Source organism: Saccopteryx leptura, chromosome 3 (assembly GCF_036850995.1).
Source record: "Saccopteryx leptura isolate mSacLep1 chromosome 3, mSacLep1_pri_phased_curated, whole genome shotgun sequence".
Lineage (NCBI taxonomy): Eukaryota > Metazoa > Chordata > Mammalia > Chiroptera > Emballonuridae > Saccopteryx > Saccopteryx leptura.
The window spans coordinates 144,047,445-144,074,908 of record NC_089505.1 but is presented as its reverse complement, the minus strand read 5'-3'; the positions used below and the strand labels follow the sequence as shown (position 1 = coordinate 144,074,908).

Here is a 27,464-nt window from a genome sequence, read left to right as displayed (position 1 = left end):
ATATATATTGTAGATATTGTTTGATGACTATGACAACCAAACGATTCAGATTATTTTTTCTTCTGGTTTTACTTGTATTTAGTTATCGTAGTTTTGAATGCCAAAGTTTATATTCTCCCATTTAAGCATTAAAGAACAAAGTTGAGCAAATACATAATAAGAAAGGAACTCTGAAGTTTGAAAGAGAAGGGGGAAGAAAGCTGTTCTCTCTCTTGCCCTGAGGACTCAGTAACGGTGTATTCTGCTGGTACAGTGCAGTATTTGGGAGGGGGCATTCAAAATATCTGCTGACCTTAAACTTTTTTGAGTGTGACAGAGACAGAGAGAGGGAGAGATAGGCACAGACAGGAAGGGAGAGAGATAAGAACCATCAATTCTTCATTGCGACCCCTTAGCTGTTCATTGATTGCTTTCTTATATGTGCCTTGACCGGGGGAGGAGAGGAGGGGCTATAGCAAACCGAGTGACCCCTTGCTTGAGCCAGTGACCTTGGGCTCAAGCTGGTGAGCCTTGCTCAAACCAGATGAGCCCTTGCTCAAGCTGGTAACCTCAAGATTTTGAACCCGGGTTCCCCGCATCACAGTCCGACACTCTATCTACTGCGCCACTGCTTGGTCAGGCTGATCTTAAACTTTTAAAAGTCAAACACAGATGACATACTCCAGTGCCTCACATGACAGATGAAAAGGTGAGGCAGCAGGGCTCTTCCTTTCTGCACATACGCCTGAGGTTGGTAGCCGGCTGATACGTGCAGGCAGTTATTTCTGGCTTATTGAATCTCTAAAAGCACATTCTCCTATGATTAAATGTCAGCTTATAAAGCATAACTATAGAATTAAACATTATTAACCAAAAGGGAAAAAAAAGTGGATGATCCGAAATAGTAAAAATGATGATATTAGATTTCAGTCTGCACTTTTCAATCTACAGTTGTTTTATGATAAGGCTGATTCATACATTCTTAAAATAAAAAAGATGTTAACAATAACAAAAAAACTTTGAAAATCATTTCTTTCACCCATAAGATTTGTAAGAACCACAAATAGTAGAGTAAGTCAGATAAAAATTAAATGGCATGAAATGGAAAATGAAGATAGCATAAATGTGATTGATTTTTCTCAATTTTTAAAGGTAGAATAGTTTTAAGAAACACCTATGTCAAGAATTGATGGTATAAATAGTTTTAATCTGCCATGCTTTATTTAGGCTGTGGCAGGTTTTTATTCTACCTCTGACTTAATAGCCATTTGGTAAATGCTGTTTATTTTTGCACTTTTATTAAGAAATGATTTAGAGCCAGTCTGAATGAGAACAATTTCCTGATTTTTATGACAGGAAAGTTCTTCACTACTGGAGACAGCTGTATTGTTGCACTGGTATTAGGAGATAAAAGGATGTGCTTTGTTAGTTAAAGAATTAATATTATATTAAGTAGAAAATTCAATTTAAAAAGTGACTGTAAAACTAAACAATATTTTATTCAGTTGTCACTTTAGCTTTATGTTAGAGAACTTTTCCACTCACATTTCCACAACTTTTATCAGCATTATTTCATAGAACAAATTTAATTAAATTAGAAAACAGAGTAAGTTTAAAAAATATCTATGAACTCAATTATGCTATAATCAATAGATTAAAAATGTATCACCTTATAAAGTTAATTTTATAAATAATATTTAAAAATAAAAGAAAAAAAGAAAAAGTGCATCATTCTAACTGTTCAGATTAATGAAATATTTGAAATGAACCATTAAAGAGAGGAAATTATTTTATTAATTTCTTCAAACCCTTCTTTCTCATTCAGCTACTCTTACTAAGCACATGCAACTAACTCGGAAGGGTCCCATTTTCATGAAGTTTTTGACTTCCTACAGGCCATGCCCTCTTGCTTTGGCAATCAGTTATTATTCAAAAAGCAAGCTTTTATATTCATTTAGACTTTGATCTCATATCAATAATTTGCAATTATGAGTAGCATTGAATCTAATTGCAGGTATTTGTCCTCATTTCTCTAATATAGCAAAAAGCATGGCTACATTGACTTATTGGAAAGGGGAACATGATAACATGACAGTTCTGATACTGGTAATATAGAAGAGGTGTAACTTGAAATTCTCAAGACTAGATTTGAGACCTTAGCTTATATTTCCTGCAATCATTCTTTGGATTGTTTTAGATATTTTACTTGTACAACCATAAACAGTACATTTTTATCCTGTTTTACATCAATAACTATTTTTTATTCCATAAATACCACGTTGAGGCTAGTCTAGTAAAAACAGAAGCATATATTTGTCACAGGGGAATAAAATGGCTGTCTTTAATATAGTTACTAAATACAAACACCAGGAATTTCAAAGAGCTTCCAAATGAGTATTTGGTAGATTCCTAACAATGTCACCAATAATTGATTCTTAACACAAAAGTCACATAAGGATATAATTTTCACCTACCTACCTCTTTCCTACTCCTAAACCCTCTTAACCTGAATGGATATCTGTGATGGTGTATGTTCACCTTTCAGGCAACTGGTGGGATTGTTACTGTTGCTTAAAACATTTCTTTTTTCAACCTAATAGGAAAATTAAGGAGTAGGTATTTAACAATTCACACAAATAATCAGTTCCAGATTATTTCTGGACAGCTTCAAGGAAAGTAGAGTTACATTAATGTAGATCTAGGGAGTTATTTTTGAAGTCCTGTTAGGGATAGAGGTTCTTTTTCATCTGATCACATTTGCTATCTTTCCACTGTTCCACCTTTCTTTGAAAACTTATGGCCCCTGAAAAAGGTGGCTTTTGGTTAAGAGAAAAACTGCAGATATTTGTGTAAGAAATGTATCTTCAGGGGCAGCAAATTATCCTAAAATACTTCTTTTTTGGTAATTTAAAATCTATAATTGTATGACTTCATCGATCTGCCTTTTCACTGACTCATTTCTTGTTTTTTAGGGGGCAGAACTCACTACGAGCAAATAAATTTGGCTGCTATTTCTTCCTGAAGCTCTGCATTCTCAGGAGAATACACTAGAGTCATGGATACCAATGCAGTTTTTTTTTTTTTTTCCCTGAAGTTGGAAATGGGGAGGCAGTCAGACAGACTACCACATGCGCCCAACTGGGATCCACCTGGCATGCCCACCAGGGGGTGATGCTCTGCCCATCTGAGGTGTTGCTCTGTTGCAACCAGAGCCATTCTAGAGCCTGAGGCAGAGGCCACAGAGCCATCCTCAGCGCCCGGGCCAACTTTGCTCCAATGGAGCCTTGGCTGCGGGAGGGGAAGAGAGAGACAGAGAGGGAGGAGAGGGGGAGGGGTGGAGAAGCAGATGGTCGCTTCTCCTGTGTGCCCTGGCTGGGAATCAAACCCGGGACTCCTGCAGGCCAGGCTGACACTCTACCACTAAGCCAACTGGCCAGGGCCCCCAATGCAGTCTTTACATTGCTCAATACAAATGCTAAGTGACACCAACATGAGTGGGGGTGACAGGAAGACGATGAGGGAAGCAAGGAGAATCTCAGCCTACCCGCTGACTCCAAAAGATCTCTTTTCCTAATGTTGAGAAACATGTTTGAGTTCAGAATGTCTTGATATAAAGGATTCCAATCTGTTTTTGAGTTTCAGTGATAGCCGAGTCTACCAGAAAAAGAGATGTACTATAATTAGTGCAAAATGTGCTCCTATCAGAGGAGAAAAATGAAGCTTAGGGAAGAAAATCAGAAAAGAGAGAGCCAGATTTGGACTTGGCATCACTCACAATGACAAAGAAGGTTTTTCTCATTTGCTTATGTACTGATTAATTAATGTATTACTCCTGGGGGTTCTTCTCTGATAATAATGTATATTGCTTTAGGATGAAAAAAAATACAAATCCTTAGGCCAAGTTAACTATGTGACATATTTCCTTCAGTATAAAAGGAGAGTTTAGCTATGACACTGACAATCACTAAAGTTTTAAAATCATTTTTAACTCAATTTTACTTTAAACTATAACAGATATTCTTGACTTTGATGTTGTTGATGGAAATAAGGCACATTTCTATTTCCTGTCTCTTATCTCTTATATGTAAGGTTTACCCAATTGATTTTCTTATCTGCTTCTTCCCATCTTGACTTGCTCAATTACAGCCTCAATATTTACTCTACTTTCTGCTTTTCTGATGTTTTTCAATGTTTAAATCTTCACTTTCTTATACATTCCAGACTTTCCTCTATTTCTATGTAAAAGAGTTACATATACTCTCCCCTCCACCTTTGGTGTAAGGAATTCCAATAGCACTATTGCCCAGTCTCAGTTAAATGATAAAAACCAAGCATTGTAGCTATGATTATTCCAGTTCCACAGTTGGTACTGATAGCAATATTTGTTGTTAATGGCAAGAGGTATGGAGAAAACTACACTTCTATGACTAAACCTTGATTACATTTTAGATTAAAATTTTATAGCAAATAATAAAATGCTTTTATTTAACTTGTGAAATGCACAGAATACTTTTTTAGGAAAGTACCCTTTAAACATTTACTTATCATTTAAAAATGGCATGTTTATTCTTACTGCTTAAAAGTAAGCTGTTACTGCTGCAACAGACTGACTTGTTTCACAGTGAAAAATCAATTCCAGAAGGATTTATGACTTCGTTGTTTTAAAACAGAAATGATGACTTGATCATACGGTTAACAGCAAAACCACTTAAGATTTTCAAAAAATATTATAGCCCTTATCTTTCTAAATATGTACAAAACCCCCCAGTAAATTGTACTGTACTAAGAAATATGACAAATGCCAACATTAAAATAGGAATAAATATTCTTTCCCAGAAACTTAAAAAAAAATTCTTAATATGGTTTGAAAAAGTCAAAACTCCAATTTGGGGGCCTGCAAAAGAAAGAATAAAAAGAACAAGAAAATGACCAAAAATCCCCACATACTTCTTTTAAATTTCTTTTAGTCTCTTGTAATTAGTTCCTAGGCATACCTCAGAGACGATGAGCAGCTGGTGAGCAGCACTGGAGGTGTGAGAAAACCAGTCGCAAAGGCAGCCTAAGGGGCAAGTCGCTGAGCCAAGGCTGAATTAGCTGCGTTTTTTAGCTGCATTTTTCATACTTTCTCCTCAACTACATCTCTCCTGATGTTGACCGTTGCTACCCATCTTTATTATTCTAACTGCCAAGTCATTATGCCTCGAATAACAAACACTTGGGGCGGGAAGAGTCATGCTAAAGAGACAATGCCAAAGGAGACCTTTGACTGTCTAATCCTTACATATTAAAGAGTTTTCAGATCTAATAATAGTAGGATTTTGAAGTCTCTTTGTATTCTTTCCAGATGGGAAATACTTTGTTTCCTTTGTTTTAATATGTCATTTTTGCTGCATTGGTTTTCTGCTGCAACATTTTAACAAAGTCTTACAGCATTACCTTTTAATTTTAAATCTCCTCGGAGATATTTAACCTATTTAAGACTCTCGGTACTTTTAAAAGGGTCTGTTGTTTCAGAATCAGGGAAAGAAAGTCTTGTCATTCCTATGGAGGATTCCACCAAATCATATGATGTCTGAGTTTAAAATGAAAATTGTTTTTTTTTTTTATAGTGTTATATTTATACTCTTTTCTATTACATATAGGAGAGTAGGCTAAAACATTTAGTTACCTGTGTGATCTGTGATCTTGGCAAGTAACTTAACTTAAACTTGAAGTCTCTGAGAAAACCTAAATCAGTCTTTTCTTTCATGAAGTGGATAAAAATAATACTGCTTACCTTACATGGTGGTTGTGAGGCTTACAGGAAGAAATGCATGAAAGCATTTATCACTAAGCCTGGCAGAGAGTAGTATTAAACACACAGTACAAATAGTTCTTACCATGCTGACTGTGGCATAATCCAATAGACTGGGGCAATGAAGGTAGGGATGTGCTAGGACTCTAAAATACAAATCCTCCTGAAAGCACTGTAGTTTGTAATAGCAATTCTTAAAGTGCTCTAGTATCACTGCCTTGAATTCAGGGGCAGATTTACATAGCTGTGACATGTTCTAGCAGGGATTCCCAGACTTTTTGAATTAATGGAAATAAGAATTTGAAAGTTTGGAGACTGACATAACAAGAGAAAATTTAACTAACACCTTCTACCACACCATTAAAAAATTAAGTCCAGATTTAACACCCTTAATATTTTGCCGTGGGTTCACCAATCTGGTGCATAGGCCTGTGACAGATACAGGAACAAAATTCTTTCTGATAGAAAAACACTTTTCATCTAATTATTTTATGTGTCTCAATCTCTAGATCCACAGCATGGAGAGTACCTACGTTAGCTCTACTGTAGTACTTGGAGTACTGCTTAGCCACGAGTACAGGTATTGATCGACTTACGACCTATGCAACTTATGACCATTCAACTTTACGACCACAATCGCTAGCCACAACTGCTCCGCATCTGGCAGCACAAGCGTTGCCCAGCTGGACATACGACAGTGCAGACCAGCTTCCGGCAGCACTACCAGCTCCGTGTGCACCATTTCAACTGTTATCCCAGACTCGGTACAATAATGAAAGAAAATTATGATAAAATATGACTTAAAGATTTTTATAACATCATTTCACAGTACTGTACATATAGCCTACTCAACTTACAACCAAATCATGTTACAACCGGTCTGTCAGAACCAATCGTGGTCGTAAGTCGAGCACTAGCTGTATTACCAATATTAGTTAAACCAGAGAGCTGGGATAGCCAGAAGAAAGCCTTTCTAAAAGAAATTTCCCACTGAATCTGCAGTGTCACAGTAGTTTCTGATCACAGTAGTATCATGGTACTGGTACAACACAGTAGTGAGATTATAGTAGTAGCATCATAGTAGCATATCAAGGCACAGAGATAATGATGAAAAAAACTGTAGAGATTTTGAGAAAATAACTCAAATGGTGTACCAGCTAAGACTTCTTCACCACTTATTCTCTGAATCTCTGTTCCATTTGTAGTTCAATTTCTAATTTTGTACTCATATCCTGTCTAGCCCACTTCACACCAACTGCAAAAGCAATATTGAATAAAAAGACATTCACTATAGAATAAAATATAAACCCCCAAAATAACAGTACAATTTTCACACCTATGTGGTCAATCCTGAAGCCCAGGAAACAATCTCATTACCATTTTTATTTCTTTAACTTATTCTCACTGAATACTAACTTGATATACCCAATTAACACACACTAATAGACTAAATTTGAATGTTTAAAACACTCTTTATTCTCTTTACTCAGTGAGTTAATAGGTAGATATATCTATTTATAGGTTCTAAAATCTCAGAACTATACCATGAGGTAGTCAGAAAATGCTTATCAGGATAGTAAGAAGAAGAATATACAAATGAGCTTACACATGAAAGACATGATAAAAATGAAAAGACAAATATTATTTCATATTTGTCAAGAAATATAAAAGGTTAATAAAGTTTTCAGGTAGATTAAACAATTATTCTAGCATTTAATAAGATTAACTAGCCCACAAATATTTAATCAATATAGAATTGCATGGAGTTCTTAAACACATGAAGAAGCAAGAAAATGATCATCATGATTTGTATTGATATTATGATTAAATATAACATTATGGACTCTGAAAATAAATTTCATGTAAAGTGGATGTATGGAGGTACAGCGTAAACACCTCTTAGTTCCATCTAGAGTAATAAACGAATAAGGTTTATCCCTGTATGGGAAAATTACAGTGGTCCTTTGCAGCTATGTATGTGCATATGGTTTCCTCCTTTGGTCACGCAATCGGCCATAGACTCTGATAGGTACTGCTTTGATTTCCTGCCATCGGTTTCATCCTCTCCTCCTTCCCCATAGAGAAGCAGATTCCTTGTTTTCCTGTCTGAGATTTTCAGCTTCCTCTTCACTAATGGCTTTGTCCTTTCAGCCTTTAAATATGATCAGGTGTCTGCCTCTTAAAGATCCCCTTCCAGATTCCACCATAATTTTACTTTTTTTTTTTTTTCCAAAAGAAAACTCCTTTTAAGCATAGCGATGAACATATAATATCTTAGGTCAGTTCAAGGGAAAATTATTAAATAAATTTTGTCTTTGGATCCTCCAAAAAAAAAGTTTTCTAGGTTTCTGTCTCTATTTACTCTGTAATAAGAGAAACTAATTTTAAGATAAAGAAAACAGTATGAATGGAAGAGTGAAGAGGGAAAAAAAGTAAGTATTTAAAATTACATAACAGAAAACTAAATCTGAGCCTTACCTTATATTTGACTGCTTCTTCTGTTAGCTAAGTGTTTTCTTAGTGTTCAAGGCTGGTTCCTTTGAATTTTCTATAACTTGCAATGGTAAGAACCCTACTGAAAAAAAATCTTTGGCTATTCCTTTTCTGTTCTTCCTAGAAACCGCTTTTAAATGTTGGTGTCCTATGGAATTCTATGCTATCCATCTATCTCATTCACGGCTTAATTTGATGATAGCTAAGTTCGTTTCTCCAGATAAAATTTCTCCCCTGAAGTTCAGATAAAGATATATAAATATCCACTAAACATTTCCACTCGGATTCCCCAACAATACAGCAGATCATCATATTAAAATTTAAGCCCCCTTTCTCTTTCACTTCCCTCTATTACTCTCTTTGGAATTCCCATCTCAGTGCGTGTCATCACTCATTTGCCCAAATTAGAATCCTGGGTGTCAATCTTGGTACTGTCATATATCTTTTATGCCCTATGTCCAGTCTAGCTTTTAAAAATATATTGAACCTAAACATTTCTCTCTATCACCTGTTGCTTCCATCTAGTCTCCTCTGGATTATAGTTGAAATTTCTTAGCTGGTTTAATTGTCTCTAGTCTTTCTCCTTTCCAATTCATTTTCTGAAAGTCTATCAGTGCTTTTTAAAGGAAAATTTAATGGAATGTTTGCCTTGTTTAAAACAGTTTAATATGGCCCCAGCTGGTTGGCTCAGTGGTTGAGTGTCAGCCTGGTGTGTGGATGTCCCAGTTTCGATTCCTGGTCATGGCACACAGGAGAAGCAACTATTTGCTTCTCTACCTCCCCTTCTCTCTCTCTCTTTCTTCCCCTCCCACAGCCATGGCTGGACTCTTTCAAGCGCATCACCCTGGGTGCTGAGGATGGCTCCACAGGTGCTAAAAATAGCTTGGTGGGGAGCAAAGCCCCAGATGGGCAGAGCATCAGCCCCAGACAGGGGTTGCCAGTGGATCCTGGTCATGGCACACGTGGAAGTCTGTCTTTCTATTTCCCCTCCTCTCACTTGGAAAAGGAAGAAAACAACAAACAAACAAAGCAGTTCAATGTTTCCCTCCCATTTTCTTCACAATAAAGCTCAGCATGATAGGGCTTCTGCTTATCCTTCCAGTCTTACTTTTCACCACTTTCCTTTCTCAACTTCCTTTAGTATCTTTATGAATCAGATGGCCTCATAGCACTGTGTCCCATCTTCACAGCACTGATCACACTATATTATAGTTATCTGCAATGCTGAATATTGCTCAAGAGGCAGATTAATAACATGCGTGACACCTAAAAACCTGGTGTTAACAATTAATTATTTTGGCTAAATAATTTGATATGTAATATATATATTAAAAAGCACTGAAGTCACTATCAAGGGGAAAATCATCACCTAAGTTACAAAGAAAGTATGTGATTATGTAGTGTATATGTAAGTCATGAAGCACAATTATAAGATGAGCACTCATGAACTTAAGAACTAGAGTGTAAGAACCATAATTTAACTTAAACAAAACAGTATCAATAATACCAGCTTGCTCCTTCATCCTATCCCCAGCTTCTCTCTCCTCTCTCTCTCTCTTTTGACAGAGACAGAGAAAGAGTCAGACAGAGGGACAGACAGGAAGGGACAGAAATGGGAAGCATCAATTCTTCATTGTGGCACCTTAGTTACTCACTGATTGCTTTCTCATATGTGCCTTGACCGGGGAGGGGGGGCTACAGCAGAGTGAGTGACCCCTTGCTCAAGCCAGTGACCTTGGGCTCAAGCCAATGACCTTTGGGCTCAAGCTGGTGAGCCTATGCTCAAGCCAGATGAACCCACTCTCAAGCTGGCAACCTTGGGGTTTTGAACCTGGGTCCTCCAGGTCCTAGTCTGATGCTCTATCCACTGCGCCACCACCTGGTCAAGCCCAGTTTCTTCATTAGAGATAACAATAATCCTTAATTTTTATTAACTATTCCCTTATAAAAGTAGTTTTTTTACTCATGTACTTATACCTAAAAAATATACTTTAATTTTGCTTATTTTTGAGATTTATAAATATATTTTTGATGTATGCTATCATCTGAAACTCGTTTTTCACTCAAATTACATTTTACAATTTATACACTTTATCATAATTATAGTTAACTAATTTCCATGCTGTAAAATATTCCTGTGTGTGCATAAAAGATTTATGTACACCCTTTCCTGGTGGTAGACATTGAGTTTTTCCAATTTTCAACTATTCTAAACATTACAAATATCTTGAATAACATGCACAGGAGTTTTCTAGAATAATATCTTAGAAAGGAAATTGTTGTAATGTAGGGTATGTGCATGTTTAGCTTTATAAGTTAAATTGTTACAAAAGTGATTGTGCTTTTTATTCCCATAGGCAGTATAAAAGAGTTTCCATTGCTTTTATATCTGCAAACAACCTTAATTTTTCAGACTTAATTTTTCCAAGTTTAGCATGTATAAAATAGTAAAATAACATTTTTTTTTGCATTTTCTTAATTAAAATATTCAGTTTTTAAAATATTTATTTAGTCTTTTGATTCTTCTTGTATTTTACCATTTTTAAAATATTGCACTGTTGCACTGTAAGTCTTTTCTTATTGATTTATAGTTTAAAAAATATATTCTGCAATCCTAGTATTCCCTTGTCTCTCACATCTTGTTCAGTTATTTTCCCTCAGAGTCTTTTTAAAACTCATTATGGCATCTTAACATGTAGTCTTATTATTACTTATTTATCATTCAATCTCTTTAATAGACTAAAAAGTCCTAGAGGTCAGACATCGTATCTTACTAATTTTTGTGCCCGAGTATTTAGCAACTGCTCACAACATAGTGCTGCTTGGTTCACTAAGCGTTTATTAAATGAATGACTGGATGAATGAATAACTATGACTTTAGAAACACTAATCGATTCTTTTTTTCAGATTTCATTTCATGTAAATTGGCTACACTATAATGTAGTCAGAATTATACGTTACACTTCTTCCTATACTTGCACTTCAAAGGTGGGCCTCAGGCAGTAGTTAGAGGTGCTAGTATCCACAAAGAGGCAGCAGAATGTTTATAAAAACTTATTACCAGCTCTGAACATTTGGCAATGTTCATTTTTCATTATTTTCAATGTACTTGTAGTGAACCAATCTTCTTATAGTAAGATAATATTTAGCCTAAATTATTTCTAAAGTTAGAAATGGTATTAAGACATAAGATATGGATTACATATTACAATATAGGTTCATGGTTTGTGCCATTAACTTAAAATTGGTTACCTTTTTAGTAATGGTGTCCGGAGGTACATCCCGCCTCCCAAGAGGATAAGGATTCCATTGGCCACTAGGAGATGCATCTTCTTGTCCACTGTCTAAAATGTTGCTTTGCTGGGACGGGGTCTATTGCAAAAATGGTATGGCACTCTTTAGTGATGTAATAGAAGTTTATCATAGCTTTCTGAAGAGTTCCTAACAATTATGGTAAAATTAATTTTGTTTGATTATAGGAAACATATATCCTGAATTGGAAGAATTATGATACACTTTTTACTCAGTAAAAAATTTTAAATTGACAGTTTTTTAGAAGCAGTGAGAAATTCAATTAAAATAACAATCGTAGAATTATTTACCAAATTTTAAAGAAAAGTTTAGATTACAGTACCTGAAAAAGATAATCAGAATAATATTAGCCAACTGATAAAACCAGAACATTTAAAACTTGGTTGTTTCTTTACTATGATATTACCATTTAGAATACAAATTGAAACAATATAAACCTAGTATATAACTTCTAATATTCCAAATCATAGTGCAAAACAAATTTTATAAGGCTATACTGATACTGCATATGTCTTACACTAATCCAAGATAGTGTTAGCACTAGTGTAAGATTTATGGTTATATGACATTATCTATAGATAGCTTTGAGGGAAGAGTTAAAGCAACAAATAACATTGTACTATTAGAATCACAGTGTAAATAAATCATAATTTTTAATTCTAAATTCATTTATATAGGTCACTTATGCATTAAAGTTTAAACTCTTCATATATATTTGATTTTTCTCTGATTTACTGTGTATTATTTTTAGCAAATAATAATTCCCATGAGTAGTAACAAGTAATCACATATCATGGATTATATTATATTATGGAAAATATTTTTCTTCCAAAAGCAGATTAACTTTTCACAAAAGTTTTCTCCTCCTCTTACCAATAGGATACATGGATATTAGCTACTTGATTTCCTGAGGAGTTCTTATGAGTGAGATATTATGTTTAGTGTTTCCTATTCTATTTTATGCAAATGTTTTGAAAGATCATGACAGATAAATAAAGTCAGGTTAGAGCTTGTATGTGCAGCTTTACTCTGTGTGAGGTTGGCCTTCAAACCTAGATTGGGAGAATTTTGATCATTCTCTTTATAACATGGTAGAGATGGACTGCTTGCTAGGCTTCATCTGATTACATATGGAATAGTCCAAGTTATTCTCCTTTAGAAAATGATTATATAACCACTGTATCTATATTCTGACGGCATTCATTTTTAAAAGGTATTGCTTTTAACTATTCGAAAAAGGACTTATATGACACTAGATGAAGCTTTCTTTTTTTTTTTTCAAAAATTTTATTTTATTTATTCATTTTAGAAAGGAGAGAGATAGAAGAGAGAGAGAGAGAGAGACAGAGAGAGAAGGGGGGAGGAGCAGGAAGCATCAACTCCCATATGTGCCTTGACCAGGCAAGCCTAGGGTTTTGAACCTGCGACCTCAGCATTTCCAGGTCGATGTTTTATCCACTGCGCCACCACAGGTCAGGCAAGATGAAGCTTTCTTAAGGTCTAATGAATATGGTGAAAAGTAAGGAGATAACTCAATTTTCTTCTTATATTTTGGTCACGTGCATTTTTTTTCCATGAGCTTATCAGAAAGTGTGAAACAAATAAAAAGAAAAGGTATTGAATTGGAGCTCCTAGGTTAGCTAAGAATGAATTTCCTTGTGTTTATTTGAAAATCAAGTGTAGATTACACATTTAAAGTATATATTACTTGAAAATAACTGGATAACTATTCAATGTCTATCTGTCTTTAATCACTAATTTAATAGTCTTTACTTTTTCCACATTTACATGTGTGCATATATCCATATATAAATTTTCTAGATACTAAAATATGACAAATCAAATTTTTAAAATTAAGCAGTTAAAATATAATTATTCAGGGTAAGCATTACTAACCCATGTTTTTTTCTGGCTTGGTTTCTTTGCCATTGAAGTGAGATAATAAATGTGTTCATCTGGCTAGGTCTGTGCAACACAGATTTTTGAGAAGTGGCCAGAATTCAACAAGGGTATCTTATTTTCCCCCTCCATAGCACCCCCATTATATTCCCCCCATTACACTTGGTTTAGCTGGCTAGGCATGACTCCTACTCACAGAGAGCAACTGAGAATTGCAAAATTCTTCCTGGTATGAAAAAAAGAGACTAAAAACCTTTAGTTAAATTTTTAATATCATGATGATATAGGCTCTTCATTGGTTTAAAAATTAATCTTTTTCTTTTAAAAATTAGGATTAGGAACCATACTACTTTCTCTATTTCATGGCCAAACCCCCCCAAAACAAAAAAAAAACCCCAAAAACAAAAAACACAAACATGCAGACATATAAGAAAAATACTTTCACTAGATAGCAAAATTAAAAAATTGCCTTAAAGCCATTTTCTTTATTAATTTCAAGAATTTTCTGATATTTTTGTGTTTGATTAAGACACTGTAGGGGTAAGTTAAGTTTGCAGAAATAGATCATGGAAATAATTTATCGAGTTCTTATATAAATTCTCTGACAAAATGCAATAAGTAAATTTCTCAAACTTTTATTATCCCCACCAATTAGCAGACAAGAGCAAAGTCACTGGACCAGATAAGTTCTTTTATATATAAATTCTCAAGAATCTATTTTTGCTTAGTAATTGTCACATAGTTTATAAAAGGCTTTACCATAGATTCAGAAATAAATTAAAAATATTTCCCCAAATTATTTCCAGTGAAATTATTGTTATATTATTCATTTCTGGCATATTTTTGAAAAAAAGTAGATATAAGACAAATATATCACAAGCTTGGATCTAAATTATTCTTATATCACAGGGTTCAATCTGAAGGTGATAAGGTAATGTTCAGATAATTTTTCAACCAGCATTTTATTATAATGATGAAGAAACATTTGTATGAATACTAACATTATTGTGGTAATTTTAACTACTGTCTATGAAAATGTACGTGGATTATAAGATTAAAATATTCTGCACAATTAGAAAGTTATGGGGTTCCTTCTTGAGGGTAGGTAGCCAATAATAAATGCAGCAAGATTAATAGAAACTGTAAGCATAAATTATCCCAAGGTGCCACATAAATCTTGCTTTGGTTTCAGAAAAAATATGGTATCAAGTAAGTAACACTTAGAACTAGGGTGAATAAATGCATATAAAATGTTGGTTCTATTTGATCTTGAGTTATTTGCATAGATCCAATAAGAACAGACATTAGAAGAAATTTTAATATAGTTTAGGTGCAAGCATTGCTATTTAAGTTTATGTAATTCAAAATATAGTGGAATGAGTATCAACTAATAAAACAGATACTGAGGCCATCTTCTTTCGGGCAAAATTCTATGAAAAGATTATTTAATACCTATATTCCATAGTTTCAGTGTTCCTTCCCTTGAAACTATAATCTATATTATTGTCTGTTTTAATAAGCCAATTAGAAGTTGGTGCTATGTTTTATACATATTATGGTGATAGAAGTTAAAAAATAAGAAAAGAAAACAAATTATCAATTGCTATAGCATAGGAGAGACCACACTATTTATAGTGGCGGCTGGACACCTGCAGATGGAGAGTTAGAAAAGGCCAATGATTTCATCCTTATCCATGCATGTCATGAGGCTGCAGTTGCATGGATAATTAATTTATGGTATTCTTGGGTTCAAAACTTGGGCCTTTCACTGCTACCAAAAATATTTCTTGGTGATGCTGAGTCTCAGGAAGTACAAGCGGATCTTAAAAAGTGCAAGGTAACAATTAGCATTTATTAAGCTCAGCGAACTAAGAAAGCATGTATCTGTAGCATATAAGGTATGATATGTTTTGAATCAATTAATATAATATATTTTCCACTTGTGTATTTTTTTCTTCATCCCATGATATCTACTTTTCTGGATTGTAATGAAGATGACATGAGATAATAGTGTCTATAGAAGTGCTTTATCAATTGTTATGAGTTATGTTCTAAGGAAATGTCAGGTTTTACAAACATTTGAGAAGGCATTATCATATAGTAAAAACAGCAGGGACTTGGGTGCTAAGCACAGTTAGATTCAAATTCTAGCTGCTACTATGCTAGGTGCAGGAGTTACAATAGTACAACAGTCAAAATACAGGTGATTTCTTTTCTGTGACCATGAGCCTCAGATTTCTCAACTATACAAGGATTTTTGTGAGGGTTGTATGAAAACATAAAGTACCCCATGGTATCAGGTACATAGTAAAGTCTCAATAAAGCCTTTTTTTTATTATTCTATCAAAATATTTATTTATTCTACCATTAATCTGGCTAATAAAAATGGTAGTTTGAATCGACATTTTACAATACAGCTGAACTTTGAACAACCTGGGGTTGGGGCGCCAACTCCTGTGCAGTCAAAAATCCCCATATATCTTTAAACTCTCCTAAAACTTAACTACTAATAGCCGACTGTTGACTAGTAGCCTTGCCAATAACACAAACAGTTGATTAACACATATTTTGTATGTTATATGTATTACATACTGTATTTGTACAATAAAACAAACTAGAGTAAATAAAATGTTAAGAAAATCATAAGGAAGAGAAAATACATTTACAGTATTTACTGAAAAATATCCACTTATAAGTGGACCCATGTATGTCAAACCCACATTGTTCAAGGGTCAACTGTATTATATTTCTCTCTGATAACATACAATTTCAAGACAATAGCTAAGTTCAATTACAACAGAACACATCCAAAGAAGCACATGGAACCATTAATAACATCATAGAAAGTTGCCCTAAATGCTTTTTGGAGAGGCAGTCAATAAATGATAAATGAATAAGTGAATAAATAAATGAATAAATAAATAGAAAATATAAAAGTTTTATAATTTAATAGCTGATTTATGTCTTAAATGTTTTGATCATAAGGACCATTAATTTCTAAAGGAAACTGAACTAATCAATAAATTAAAACATTAAAAAAAATTAAAGTTATCAAACTAATTTTGTTGTATTTATTTATATTCTTTTAATATCTTAATAGGTTTCATAAACTTAAATTAGAAAAGATAATTTCCTGTTTATAGTATAGAAGGCTTATATTTAGCTTTTAATCCATGAAAAATATACAATACTTCATCTGGTACGTAATAAATATGAAAACATTAGAAATATTCAAAACACATAGCAAAATCTGGGAGAGTCTGCCCTTTCTGTCCATGTAAATATTCGCCATGTAAATAGTTCAGTCATTAATAGTTATCTTTTAATTAGCTTACTACAAATTTGTTTAAAGAATGTTGAGAGAAAAAACTAGATATAATTTGGTAACCTAAAAATAAACAAACAAACAAAACCAAACAAACAAAACCCAAATCAAGAAAGAAATAATGTACTGAGTTAGGATCTCAGCCCACACAAATGGTACCTTTCTGTCAATTACCCGAGTGAAGATGTGGGGACAGTAGGAATCACAAAACGCCCCCCTTCTCTGGGCACATAACTCACAAAAAGACTGTCTCAGTGTGATAGAGGAAATAAGAAAAGGTGCTCCTTTCTTCTAACTGCAAGAGGAAAGGCTTGGCAACCTAGAGCAAGGGGAGAGTCTGGATTTCAGCCCCTGAATGTTCCCTTGGGAACCATCACTGCACAAAAGTATGCTGCAACTTTCTTTCCCGTGCTTAACTTCTAATACGTGGAAATGTTAATTTAGATTCCTGAGGATCATCATTCATATTAGGACACACCCTGGAGTCATTTGCCATAGCACCTAACTAGAGATGGCCACTGTTAGCATTCAGGAATTTTATGAACAAAAAGACAGCTCTAGACTTCTGTGGGAGAATGAACAGCTTGTGTTTATAAATTGATCTTATTTTATATTTCAGTGGGATTCTTGTAGATAACAACCATTTAGGGGCTGTAAATGTCATAAATATATGATATTAATTTTTATTATCTTAATTAGCTAGACAAAAATGATGCAGTTGACTTTTATGAAATCGGAGATCAAAGGAAAATCAATTTTGTTTATCTACTTTCCTGTAGAGAAGAGTTCAGGGAAACTGAGCCTCCAGCATGGGACCAGTCAGCAACAATAGTCAGTGGATCCAAGAGGGGAGAATCTGAGAGGCTGCATCTTAAAAGAGGGTAATGGGAAAGCCTGGCCGAAAAACCAAACACATTTTCTAATTTAGAAAGCTCTGGAGAACAGATGTACTGGCGCACAAAGGTGAAGGGGCAGAGAAGTAGACTGGAGTGAACGGGAGGAAGCAGAGGCTGGAATCATCTCAAAACTAAATAAACACCACCCAGTGCCCACACATAATATAGGGTTTGCACTGGTGGCAAGGTAAAAGCTGTCCCAGCTGCCTAAAGGCCTAAACTTTAGAGGCCCTACACTAATAATTTTGGGTCATAAAATCTTTTGGTGGTAAAAGAATACTTGCCCTGCCTGTGTTCCTTTTCCACCCCCTGCCTTCTCTCTCTCTCTCTCTCTCTCTCTCTTTCTCTGGAAATATGGTATTGATGCTAATTCATTTTCTGGTGGAGTTTTTCAATAGTTCTATTATTCCTGGTTTGCAGTTTAATGTAGCTTCCAAAGAGAATTCCTTTAGGTTATTTCTATGCCCAACTGAGGAAGGTTGAAGAATCTCTGATATTATAACTCTGCAATATTTCTGTTATAGACCACCCTAGAGCTATAGTAATCATTAATGAATCTATTCTCTAGGGTACCCCAAACAACATCAGAAAATTAATATAGCAGTACAGAGGTACATAAATCATAGGTAGAGATAATTTAGACATTCAGAAAGAGTGCTTCAAAGTATAGTGCCAATTTACAGACACTGAATATATCAGCATTATTCTATAGACTGATGAGTAAAAAAAAAAAAGGGCTAAAAATTAGGCAAAATATGGCCCTATTCAACGGGTATCATTTCAGGGGATTCAAGCAATAGCTTCTTTCATGGCAAGACCTCTCTAGTATCACAGAATTTTGAAGCCCCATCCTTTTAGTTTATGGGCTTGATTTCTGTTAACTGATAAGCCCTCCAGGAAAGGTGCCTATTAAAATAGTGATTCTCATCTATTACTTAGTGCAAAATAAATTTCAAGGCCTCTTTGAAAACTGGTTTTGTTAGGGCTGAGGATGAGAGCCTTGGGCACCAGAGAGAACAAGAACAGGTCCGTTAGAGTTGGCTCCCGTGAAAAGGGTCTTGCTGATAGTAATATGTTGAAGCTGACTTGTATTAGCTCCCGGGAACTATTTGTACTCAAGTCCCAATTCTGAGCTAAGCAATGTTAAGTTAGTACTTTGACACTGGCTGTACAGTGGGTGTTTATATCAGTGACATTGGCAAACATTAAAAATCATGGCAGTTCTTTTTCTCCCCGAGAAAAAGTTACCCGCACACCACTGGTCCTGCAACACAAGACTGAGGACAGGACAAGAAAGTACCATTCAAAGGTTCTTAATTTAGTAAGTCTTTTTTTCCAAAGTAATGATAGAGCTGTGAATATAAATGTCTCTTTGATTTTATTCCTTCACTCACAGGGGGAAACAAACATTCCAAAGTTAGGAATTATTATTCAGACTAACTGGACAATAAACATGAATTTGAGGTTTTTTAACCCTCATTTTGCTAGGATAGGAGTTTGTTCCATATAGTCATGAATTTTATTGAGAGAGAAGTGTTTGGAGGCTACTGTAATTCTGTTATCCCCACTTTGCATTGCTTTTTCCGTGAAAAATGACTAGGCTAATGATTACATTAATAATAAAGTCATAATGACATATTGTGCAAAAATGACTCATTGGTCTCCCTCAAAATGTAACCAAGACAGAAGGCATTAATCAATTTAAATGGGTAAAATGTGCATTCTTAGTTTTGCCTGAATAAAACAAGCAGAAATGATTCTTTGACAATGGAAATGTTTCCTTTTACAGTGCATTCCCTTTCATATGAGCCTACATTTTCTTTTAAAATTATGTGAACTTGCTACTTTTGCATTAGCCCAGGATGGGTAACAATTTGCTCGCAAAGCCACACAGTTGTTTCTCATGTTTTACTTCTGTGTAATATTTCCTGAAAAGAAAATGGGCTGAAAAAGCATTTTGAAGTGTTAATCACTTAATTTCCCTGCTAACTTAGAACTGTCTTTTCCAAAGGAATCAACAGAAATCCAATAATAATTTCTAGCTCTGTTCTGAGAATAGATCAGTAAGTGAAGATAGAGCTATCTCTCTCTCTCTCTCTCTCTCTCTCTCTCTCTCTCCCCTCTCTCTCTCTCTCTGTATATATATTTATGGAAAAAAAAGAATAAAAGAAAAAGAAAATTGATAATATGAAAAATGAGTTTTAAAGCAAAACATAAAGCCATGTACCTGCTCAATCCAAAAAGCAAAGCTGTAAAGCAGGAATCTGATAATCAGTCCAGCTACAAATATTCATTAGGCACATAAGAAGAGTTCAGGCTCTACTTGCCCCTGTGCTTTATGAACCCGTGAGAGTCTATAAAGCAGGGATGTATGTACAGCCTAAACACATTAAGTGAACAAACAACATTAATTGGCTTTGGTATGCTGACACATGTAGGGCACTCCATACTTACTTTCTGAAGAGGTAGTTCTTGTAGATCAAATTTAGACTTAGTCTGCAAGTTTAAAGTCATGCTTCTGCCTGCATGCATTGCTGAAATACCTCCATAGGGCAGCATGCCAAGGTTAACTGTGTTGTGTTTGTAAGCAGCATTCTGAGTAGAGGAAATAATCATGTGACAAGGCGTGAACACATGCTCAACAAATTGATTATTACATGAACATGTTTAAATTTATAACATTTAACTTTAAGCAAGCAAACAGTAACTTTCTTTTTAAAACATGCACTTGATCAGACAGAAGCATACAGTAAACAGTGTTAGTTATGCACATAATGAATACCATCCAAAACTACAGAAAAGACAAAAAGCAAAGATACATTCTGTTTTACATTTGCTGCTAACTCAAAGGCATAAAATTTGTCTTTTATATATCATGATAGCAGTGATTTTGGACAAAGGTACTATAGTTTGTCTGTGGTAATCTATCAATAACGTGGTCTCTTTCACATTACGAGGTCATTGCATATAAAAGACAAATACTGGCTTCTAATTCTGCCTTAAAACTAGTGCACTGTGATGTTAAAGGCAAATCAGTCTCCTTTATTCTTTCAGTTTAATTACAATAACTCAGAAAAAGAGGTAATCAAAAAATTCATTCAATCTTGTTGTTGGCTGACTGAATTTACTAAGTTAGTCAAACCAGTTAAACAAATTGCATGAGGATCCAAATAGTCTTTTTATTTTGTTTCTTAAAAATAACATTTAAATTGGAGAAATTTCTTAGTGAAACTAAAGGAATTATGATTTGAACTATTAATGCTATTTATATAAAATACCTAAATAACTACAAAAAACTAGTGATATTTTAATTGTGGCTACACTTCCAAAAATATTCCAAATGTCTGAAAGTTATTTTGTTTCTAGAGAACTTCATTTAAAAATTAAGATGTTTTGTGGAGATGTTCACCTGAAACCTATGTACTTTTATTGATCAATGTCACCCTATTAAATGTAATTTCTAAATAAAAAAACACAAAAAATTAAGACATTTTGAATGCCTGGTCATAAAATCGTTTTTATCAGTACAGTCTCCACTTTCCACAGATCATGGAAATGTAACAATTTAGCATTTGATTGTTTAACTAATCTCTTATTTTGAAAAACTCTACAGAAATTATTTTAGTACACTTAAAAAAAAACTAAATATTATTGAATGTTAATAGATAGCGGCCCTGGCCAGTTGGCTCAGTGGTACAGCCTTGGCCTGGCATGTGGATGTCCCGGGTTTAATTCTGGGACAGGGTATATAGGAGATGCGGCCATCTGCTTCTCTACCCTTTCCCCTCCCCCTTCTTTCTCTCTCTCTCTCTCTTCTGCTCCCACAGCCATGGCTCAGTTGGAATAAGTTAACCTTGAGAGCTGATGATGGCTCCATGGTCTTGTGTAAGGTGTTAAAATAGATCAGTTGCTGAGCAACGGAGCAATGGCCCTAGATAGGTATAGCATTGCTCCCTAGTGGGCTTGCCGGGTGAATCCTAGTCAGGGTACATGTGGGAGTCTGTCTCTCTGCCTCCCTGTTTCTCAGTTCAGAAAAAAAAGTAACAGTTGACACCTACTAGGGCATTATTTGCAAAGTGATTTTTAGCATTGAAGTTTCACTGAACTCAACTGAAAGACTATTATACTCTTGATGATGTGCTTATCTACCAATCATATTTGTTATGGATTTTTTATTCTCATTCAGAGTTTTTACAATGTCAGTATGTCAAGACTGAAAAGGACACATTAGCAGTTTAATCTAGCACTTGAATGATTCCCTAAAGTAAAAATTACTCCAATCTAGTGCTCTAGACTAAAAAGTAGCAGTCTCAGACAACATGGGTTCATGTTTTAAATTCTCTTAGTTACAGGGGGGCCTGTGCAGTAGAAACTTGAGCTTTGAGGTAAAGCTAGAGGAGAAAACAAGCCTCTTTTTATCAAGAGTAGTACTTGGAGCTGCCTCTCTAAAGTACCAAATGAGATCTTTAACCAACATTACATTGGGCTGTAAAGCTTATCCAATGTCCAGATCTCTAAGCAGTTCTCTTTTAAGAGGAATGGACAAAGACTTTATAGTTTCCAGTATAACAATTTGACTTCCAGGGTTCAAAGTGCTCAACTAAATTTCTCTGGAAAGGAAGCACACTATGTGTCTGGTGTAATCTGACTTTGAAAAGAATATTCAGTAGGGAAGCTATATCAAAACTAGTTTTACATAACAAGTCTGTGCTTCAGAATTCATCGTTTTGAGCAGCTGGGAAGTTTTAAGTAAGATACGGCCTGAATAGCTCAGTAACTCAACTGAGAGGGGGAAAGAAATGTTATTTAGAGAGAACAAAAGGAAGAGCTTGTAGGATCCAAAGGCTTGAAGCAATACTCAAAGGCAGTTTAATGTCTTAGAATTAAATGAGAAGTTATTGAGCATACATTGACTTTGCTCAGAAAAATGAAAGACAGAGTGAGGAAATTATAACCAAATAAGGAATACGTGGAGCCTAATTAAAAAGGGAGGTGCTGTCACAGTAAAGGAAAACACATGAGTTTACTTTCATTTATCTGGTCCTGGGACAGGTAGGACCTCCAGATTTCTGGTGATCCAAACTCCCCTTCTACTCAGTCTTATCTTTCTCCCTTCAAATCTTGCTCCAATTAGTGGAATCACTTACTTGTCAGTAGCTCTGATCAAAGGTGAGAAACCCTTCATCTGGGAAACCAGTAAATAAATGGTAGTACTAAATGTTCAAAATTTGTCTTTTTTTGTGTGTGTGCTTTGTTTCCATTCACTCCTCTGTTTGCCACAAATTACTAGTCATTGTACATATGCTCTGAAAAGCTTCTTATAACCTTTCTTGACTAGTTCATCTTACCCTGTTACGTATGGTCGTGTCTACACGAGGCCAGAGTTCCCAAACTGTACTGTATTATTTGGCCCCAAATATTTTCGCCCTCCAAGTTATCTGTCTACATGGAGGGTATAACTTGAGGTAAGGCATGGTGACAACCGACCAGGTGTCTCCCACTGACAGCCAGTCATGAGGCTTTGATGAAGCTCCCTTCAATGGGACTGAGCACACCTATTTGAAACAGACATTCTGATGAAATATTTGGCAAGGCTGAACCAATTTTCACATTGAGAAACTAACACCCATACCCACATTTGTTAGTTTACTCTTTCCCTAAAAATAATTGTTTTCTTGTCATGTAGACACGACCTACAAACAATACAATTATTTAAAAAGAGTACACCTGAAAACACAAATTCAATATTAAGGAAATATATAATAAATGCAGTGACCTGTGCTTTTAGCAGGACACCAAATAAAAAAAATAAAACTATTAAGTATGACATGCTAATGGTGTATTAACACTCAGATTCCCAATTCATTCTGAGCTTTTAAACCTACAAAATGAGAAAAGGTTCTATTTTCACAAAAAGAAGCTTTGAGATTTTACGGTCAACACAGAGCACACAAAGCCCCCTACACCAAAGCCACAAAATACATTCAGTAATGATGGTCACTGATCACAGTTCTAGAAAATTAAAGACCAGATTTTCCTTAGAGAGAAATTAATAGGCAGTAAAAAAGAATTCTAGGCTCCATACATTTTTTTTTACTCCTCAATGATTATGCATTCCATCTTTTATTATGACTCAATTTTTATCTGAATTGGTATTAATTTCCCTTTTTTTGCTGCAACATACACACTAATTCATACATTTGTAGTTTTCATAAAGACAGCCTCTATTTCTCTTGTCTGTAGTAAGATTTGAATTACACATTTCTTCCTAGATAAAGACTAACATTCTAAATGGCAGGATTCTTATTAAATAAAATAATGCGTAAGAGGGCATTCAATCTCTGCTTGTTTTATTTTTTTGTTTCTTGCTGGGAAGATTATTGCTCATTTGAAGTAATAACTTTAATGGTCCCATAGTGGTAACTATATGCAGATTTTATAAACAAATTAGACCTGACTTTAATAAAAGTGGATCTGTTCAAAAAAGGGCAAAACACTCCCTTTTTATAGATTCAATAAAAATCATTCTCTTTAGGTCACTAGAGAACAATTTTGTGCCCTAGGAGAGGCATTTTGCCTTAATGGCTAGAAAGCAATTGAAGCACCATCCCATATTATAAAGTGAAATTCTTTCTTACTAACAATATTTAGGCTAGAGGTGATAGATAACTCCCCTATAAGTTATGAACTCTCAAAGAGCATTCAACCATATCCATGAAAAACTAGTATGATCATTTCCCCACAATATAAAGATAAATAAAATGCTGATCATTTATTCATTCATGTAGTTCATGCTTCACTACATGTACTTAAAGATGCCAATAAAGGAAAACTAAAGGCAAGAGGGATATTCTTACAGAGAAATACCAAACATACCCTGTCTAACCTTCTAGCTTCTATATGTCTAAGCAGCTGTTGTCTCCAGTCTGCAGGCATTTTACCACAGCTCTCCTCTCCCTTCATAGGAGTAGGCCTCGTCTTTATATCACTGTTATCTGATGGCTTGTCACCATAGTTACCCAAGTTATAGTCAGATGGTATTTTTTCCAAAAGAGCTGCCATAGTAGGCCTAGCTGAAACTGGCCTGGTTTGGGAGGCACCGTAACTCTCTGTACTGTAGCTTCTTGCAGACAATGGCCTCCTCTGGGTAAGGTTTTTAACTGGAAAACTTCCCGCCTGAGCTTTCACTTCTTGATATGAAGGGTGTTCATCTTCATACCTGCCATTCCTTTTCAGGAACTGGGATTCAGTCACTGAAACGCTGCTTTGGCGATCCAGACCTCCCCTATATGGAGGTCTGCCGTACCTATCACTCGGAGGCAGCTCATGAGGTTCACTGACCCTTCTAAACATGGCCATGTCTGTGGCGCTCACCAGGGAGTCAGCTCTTCTCAGGAAGCCTGCCCTGGCACCTTGGCTGGCGAACTGGGCGTTCACCACAGCATCCTCATTGACAGATGGCTGAGAAAACGAGAACATTTGCTCCATTGGTGGGTACCCTCTGTAAGCTCTAGGGCTGACCAAATCCTTGGCGATGTTTTTGCTGGGCTGTTGCATGTATTCAGAATTGTGTTGAAAAGGGGGCGGGATCCTCTTTTCAGCTTTAACTTCCACTGCTCCTTGGGGATTGAAGCTTTGGTCAAACTGATAGACTTTTTTTGTCATGGAAGCTTTTTGTGGTTGAGGTCCCTTACTGCTTCCATAAGTGAGCATCTCATCATCTAGCATCGGGACCGACTGGCTTCGAGATATACTGGACATCCCATGTTCTGGTCCCAACATTTTATCGGGCCGTTCATGGCTTCCTAAGTGATCACTTCCAGTAGCATAGTTTTCTAATGGTATATTATAAACCTTGTATGTGCCAATGTCAATTTCATCGATACTCTGTGACTTTTTGAATTTGTTGGACTTGATATCTTTCATTAGTGGGGAAAGCCTCTCGGTGCTTTTGCTAATGGAAATGCCTTTAGAAGAGTCTGGGCGGCAGTGGATTTGAGAAAAGATGTTACTAAGATTCCTGTTGGGATTGGGATCGTGATATTCCCATGGTAGTCCTGGAGAAAAAGGACTAGGTATTTCAGCAGATTCTTTTATATGATCTTTCCTTTCAGGCAATGGGCTGGTGGTGGGAGTTGTCTCTAATTTGGAAGGGAAAGCAGTCCTGTCTTCAAAAGGACTAGGGGTCCTGGTCCAGTTCTGCCAAGGGTTGGGAGGAGGCACTTCTGTTTCAGGCGTGTGTCTGTTTGCAGACTGCTCAAGTTCCAGGGGAACACCGACAATCCTATCCTGCCTAATCAAAGGCCTACGTCCATGAGAAGGTGGGTTTCTAGATTTTGAACTTAAGAGAGCGTTACTGTTAGCATTCTCGCCTGTGGTTTCCTCTGCAACAAACCCTGTGTTATCATAATGCGAGCCATCAGTCCAGTTGTCAGTGAAAGTGTCACTCATTGGCAGCCGATCGGGACGCTGTGGTAGGTTCCCAGGGGGAACGGCCTCCCGCTGGCTGAGTAATGGCTTTGAATCAAGAGGTTGTGGGAAAGATTGCGCCATCCTGTGAAGACAGAGGGAAGAAGAAATATGAACATGGGTCTTTGCCAGAAAGAGAACACGCAGCCAAGATTGCCACCATCCTTTGTTTAACTGGGTCATTCTCTCATTCTTCACTTATGATCAAGAGAGTATTACTTCTCCATGTCGAAAACATCCACTGCTCTAACTTCAGTTTCTCCCTAGTAATCATCAACTTCTAACATATTATATATTTTACTTACCTATTATATATATATATTATGTATTATCTTGTGTCCTCTGCTAGAATAGAAACTTATTTACTTATTTATATTTTAATTTAGGCCCAGAATAATGGCTGGCACAGAGTAGCTATTAAAAATATATTTCTTGAATGAATAAGTGATGAAATGATTGAATTATATACATCTTCAGTAATTGTCTGGTAGCCTGTCTGATAATTTGAATCACCTGAATCCTGGTCCCCAGCTTTGGAATTTCTGATTCAAGACATTTCCAAACTACTGGTTGAGAGTACCTTTCTTCTAAATGCTTGGTATATGTAATGAATCTAACTGTCTTCAAATAAAATTTATTTGGAATCCAGGTATTGGAAACTTTAAGTCTATTGCATAGAAAATATACTCATGAAACTTTTTCTAGAAAATATTTATTATGCTATATTACAATATATTATATTATGTTATATTATTACTTTTAGACATTGGTTTGTTTATATCAGTGACCACAGTAGGTCTAGAAGATGCTCATTTTTCTAAATTTATTGTAAACCATTTGCACAATAACACTGAATTATATATCTTTTGTCAGTGAGAAAAAGACTTTTAAGTGCTTTTGCTAATAAAGTATATTTAGAAGATATTTCCCAAAGTACCAAAGTTAATCTCAGCTTATATCACAAATAAAGAATTTATGAAGAACTCAGAGTTTATATTATCATAGACATCAATAACTAGAGTTATTTATTAATTACAAAAGAATTTATTGCCAACAGTAATGAAAGTATTATAAAATATGAATGAAAGTCATTGACTATATTACATGATGACTTTTATCTATTATGTATAGTGGAAAACAGCAACAGGTTGTACATCCAGGGAATCAGAACTGGGCAAATACTACTTCAATGAGTCACTTTAATCTGGCTTGTGACTTTTGTTTAATTAATCTGTAAAAACAGAAGTAATATGGAGTAGGACCCATTTTGGAAAGATTAAATATTTTTACTTATATT

The 27,464-nt window shown here is 35.3% G+C and overlaps 1 protein-coding gene across 3 annotated transcripts in view; it reads right to left on the bottom strand.

Moving 5' to 3' along the window:
• The window catches only part of LRRC7 (leucine rich repeat containing 7), a 595,608-nt gene that overhangs the window by 64,972 nt on the left and 503,172 nt on the right, over positions 1–27,464 (bottom strand). Inside the window, exons 21-23 of one of the 3 annotated variants that reach the window (XM_066376553.1) lie at positions 24,575–26,252; positions 20,153–20,293; positions 11,519–11,638 (exon numbers count right to left, since the gene is read on the bottom strand). In XM_066376553.1, the coding sequence (XP_066232650.1) occupies positions 11,519–11,638; positions 20,153–20,293; positions 24,575–26,252 (1,939 nt within the window). Of the gene's footprint in view, positions 1–11,518; positions 11,639–20,152; positions 20,294–24,574; positions 26,253–27,464 lie in introns of those variants that run through there. The other 2 variants (XM_066376550.1, XM_066376552.1) reach the window with 2 other exon arrangements.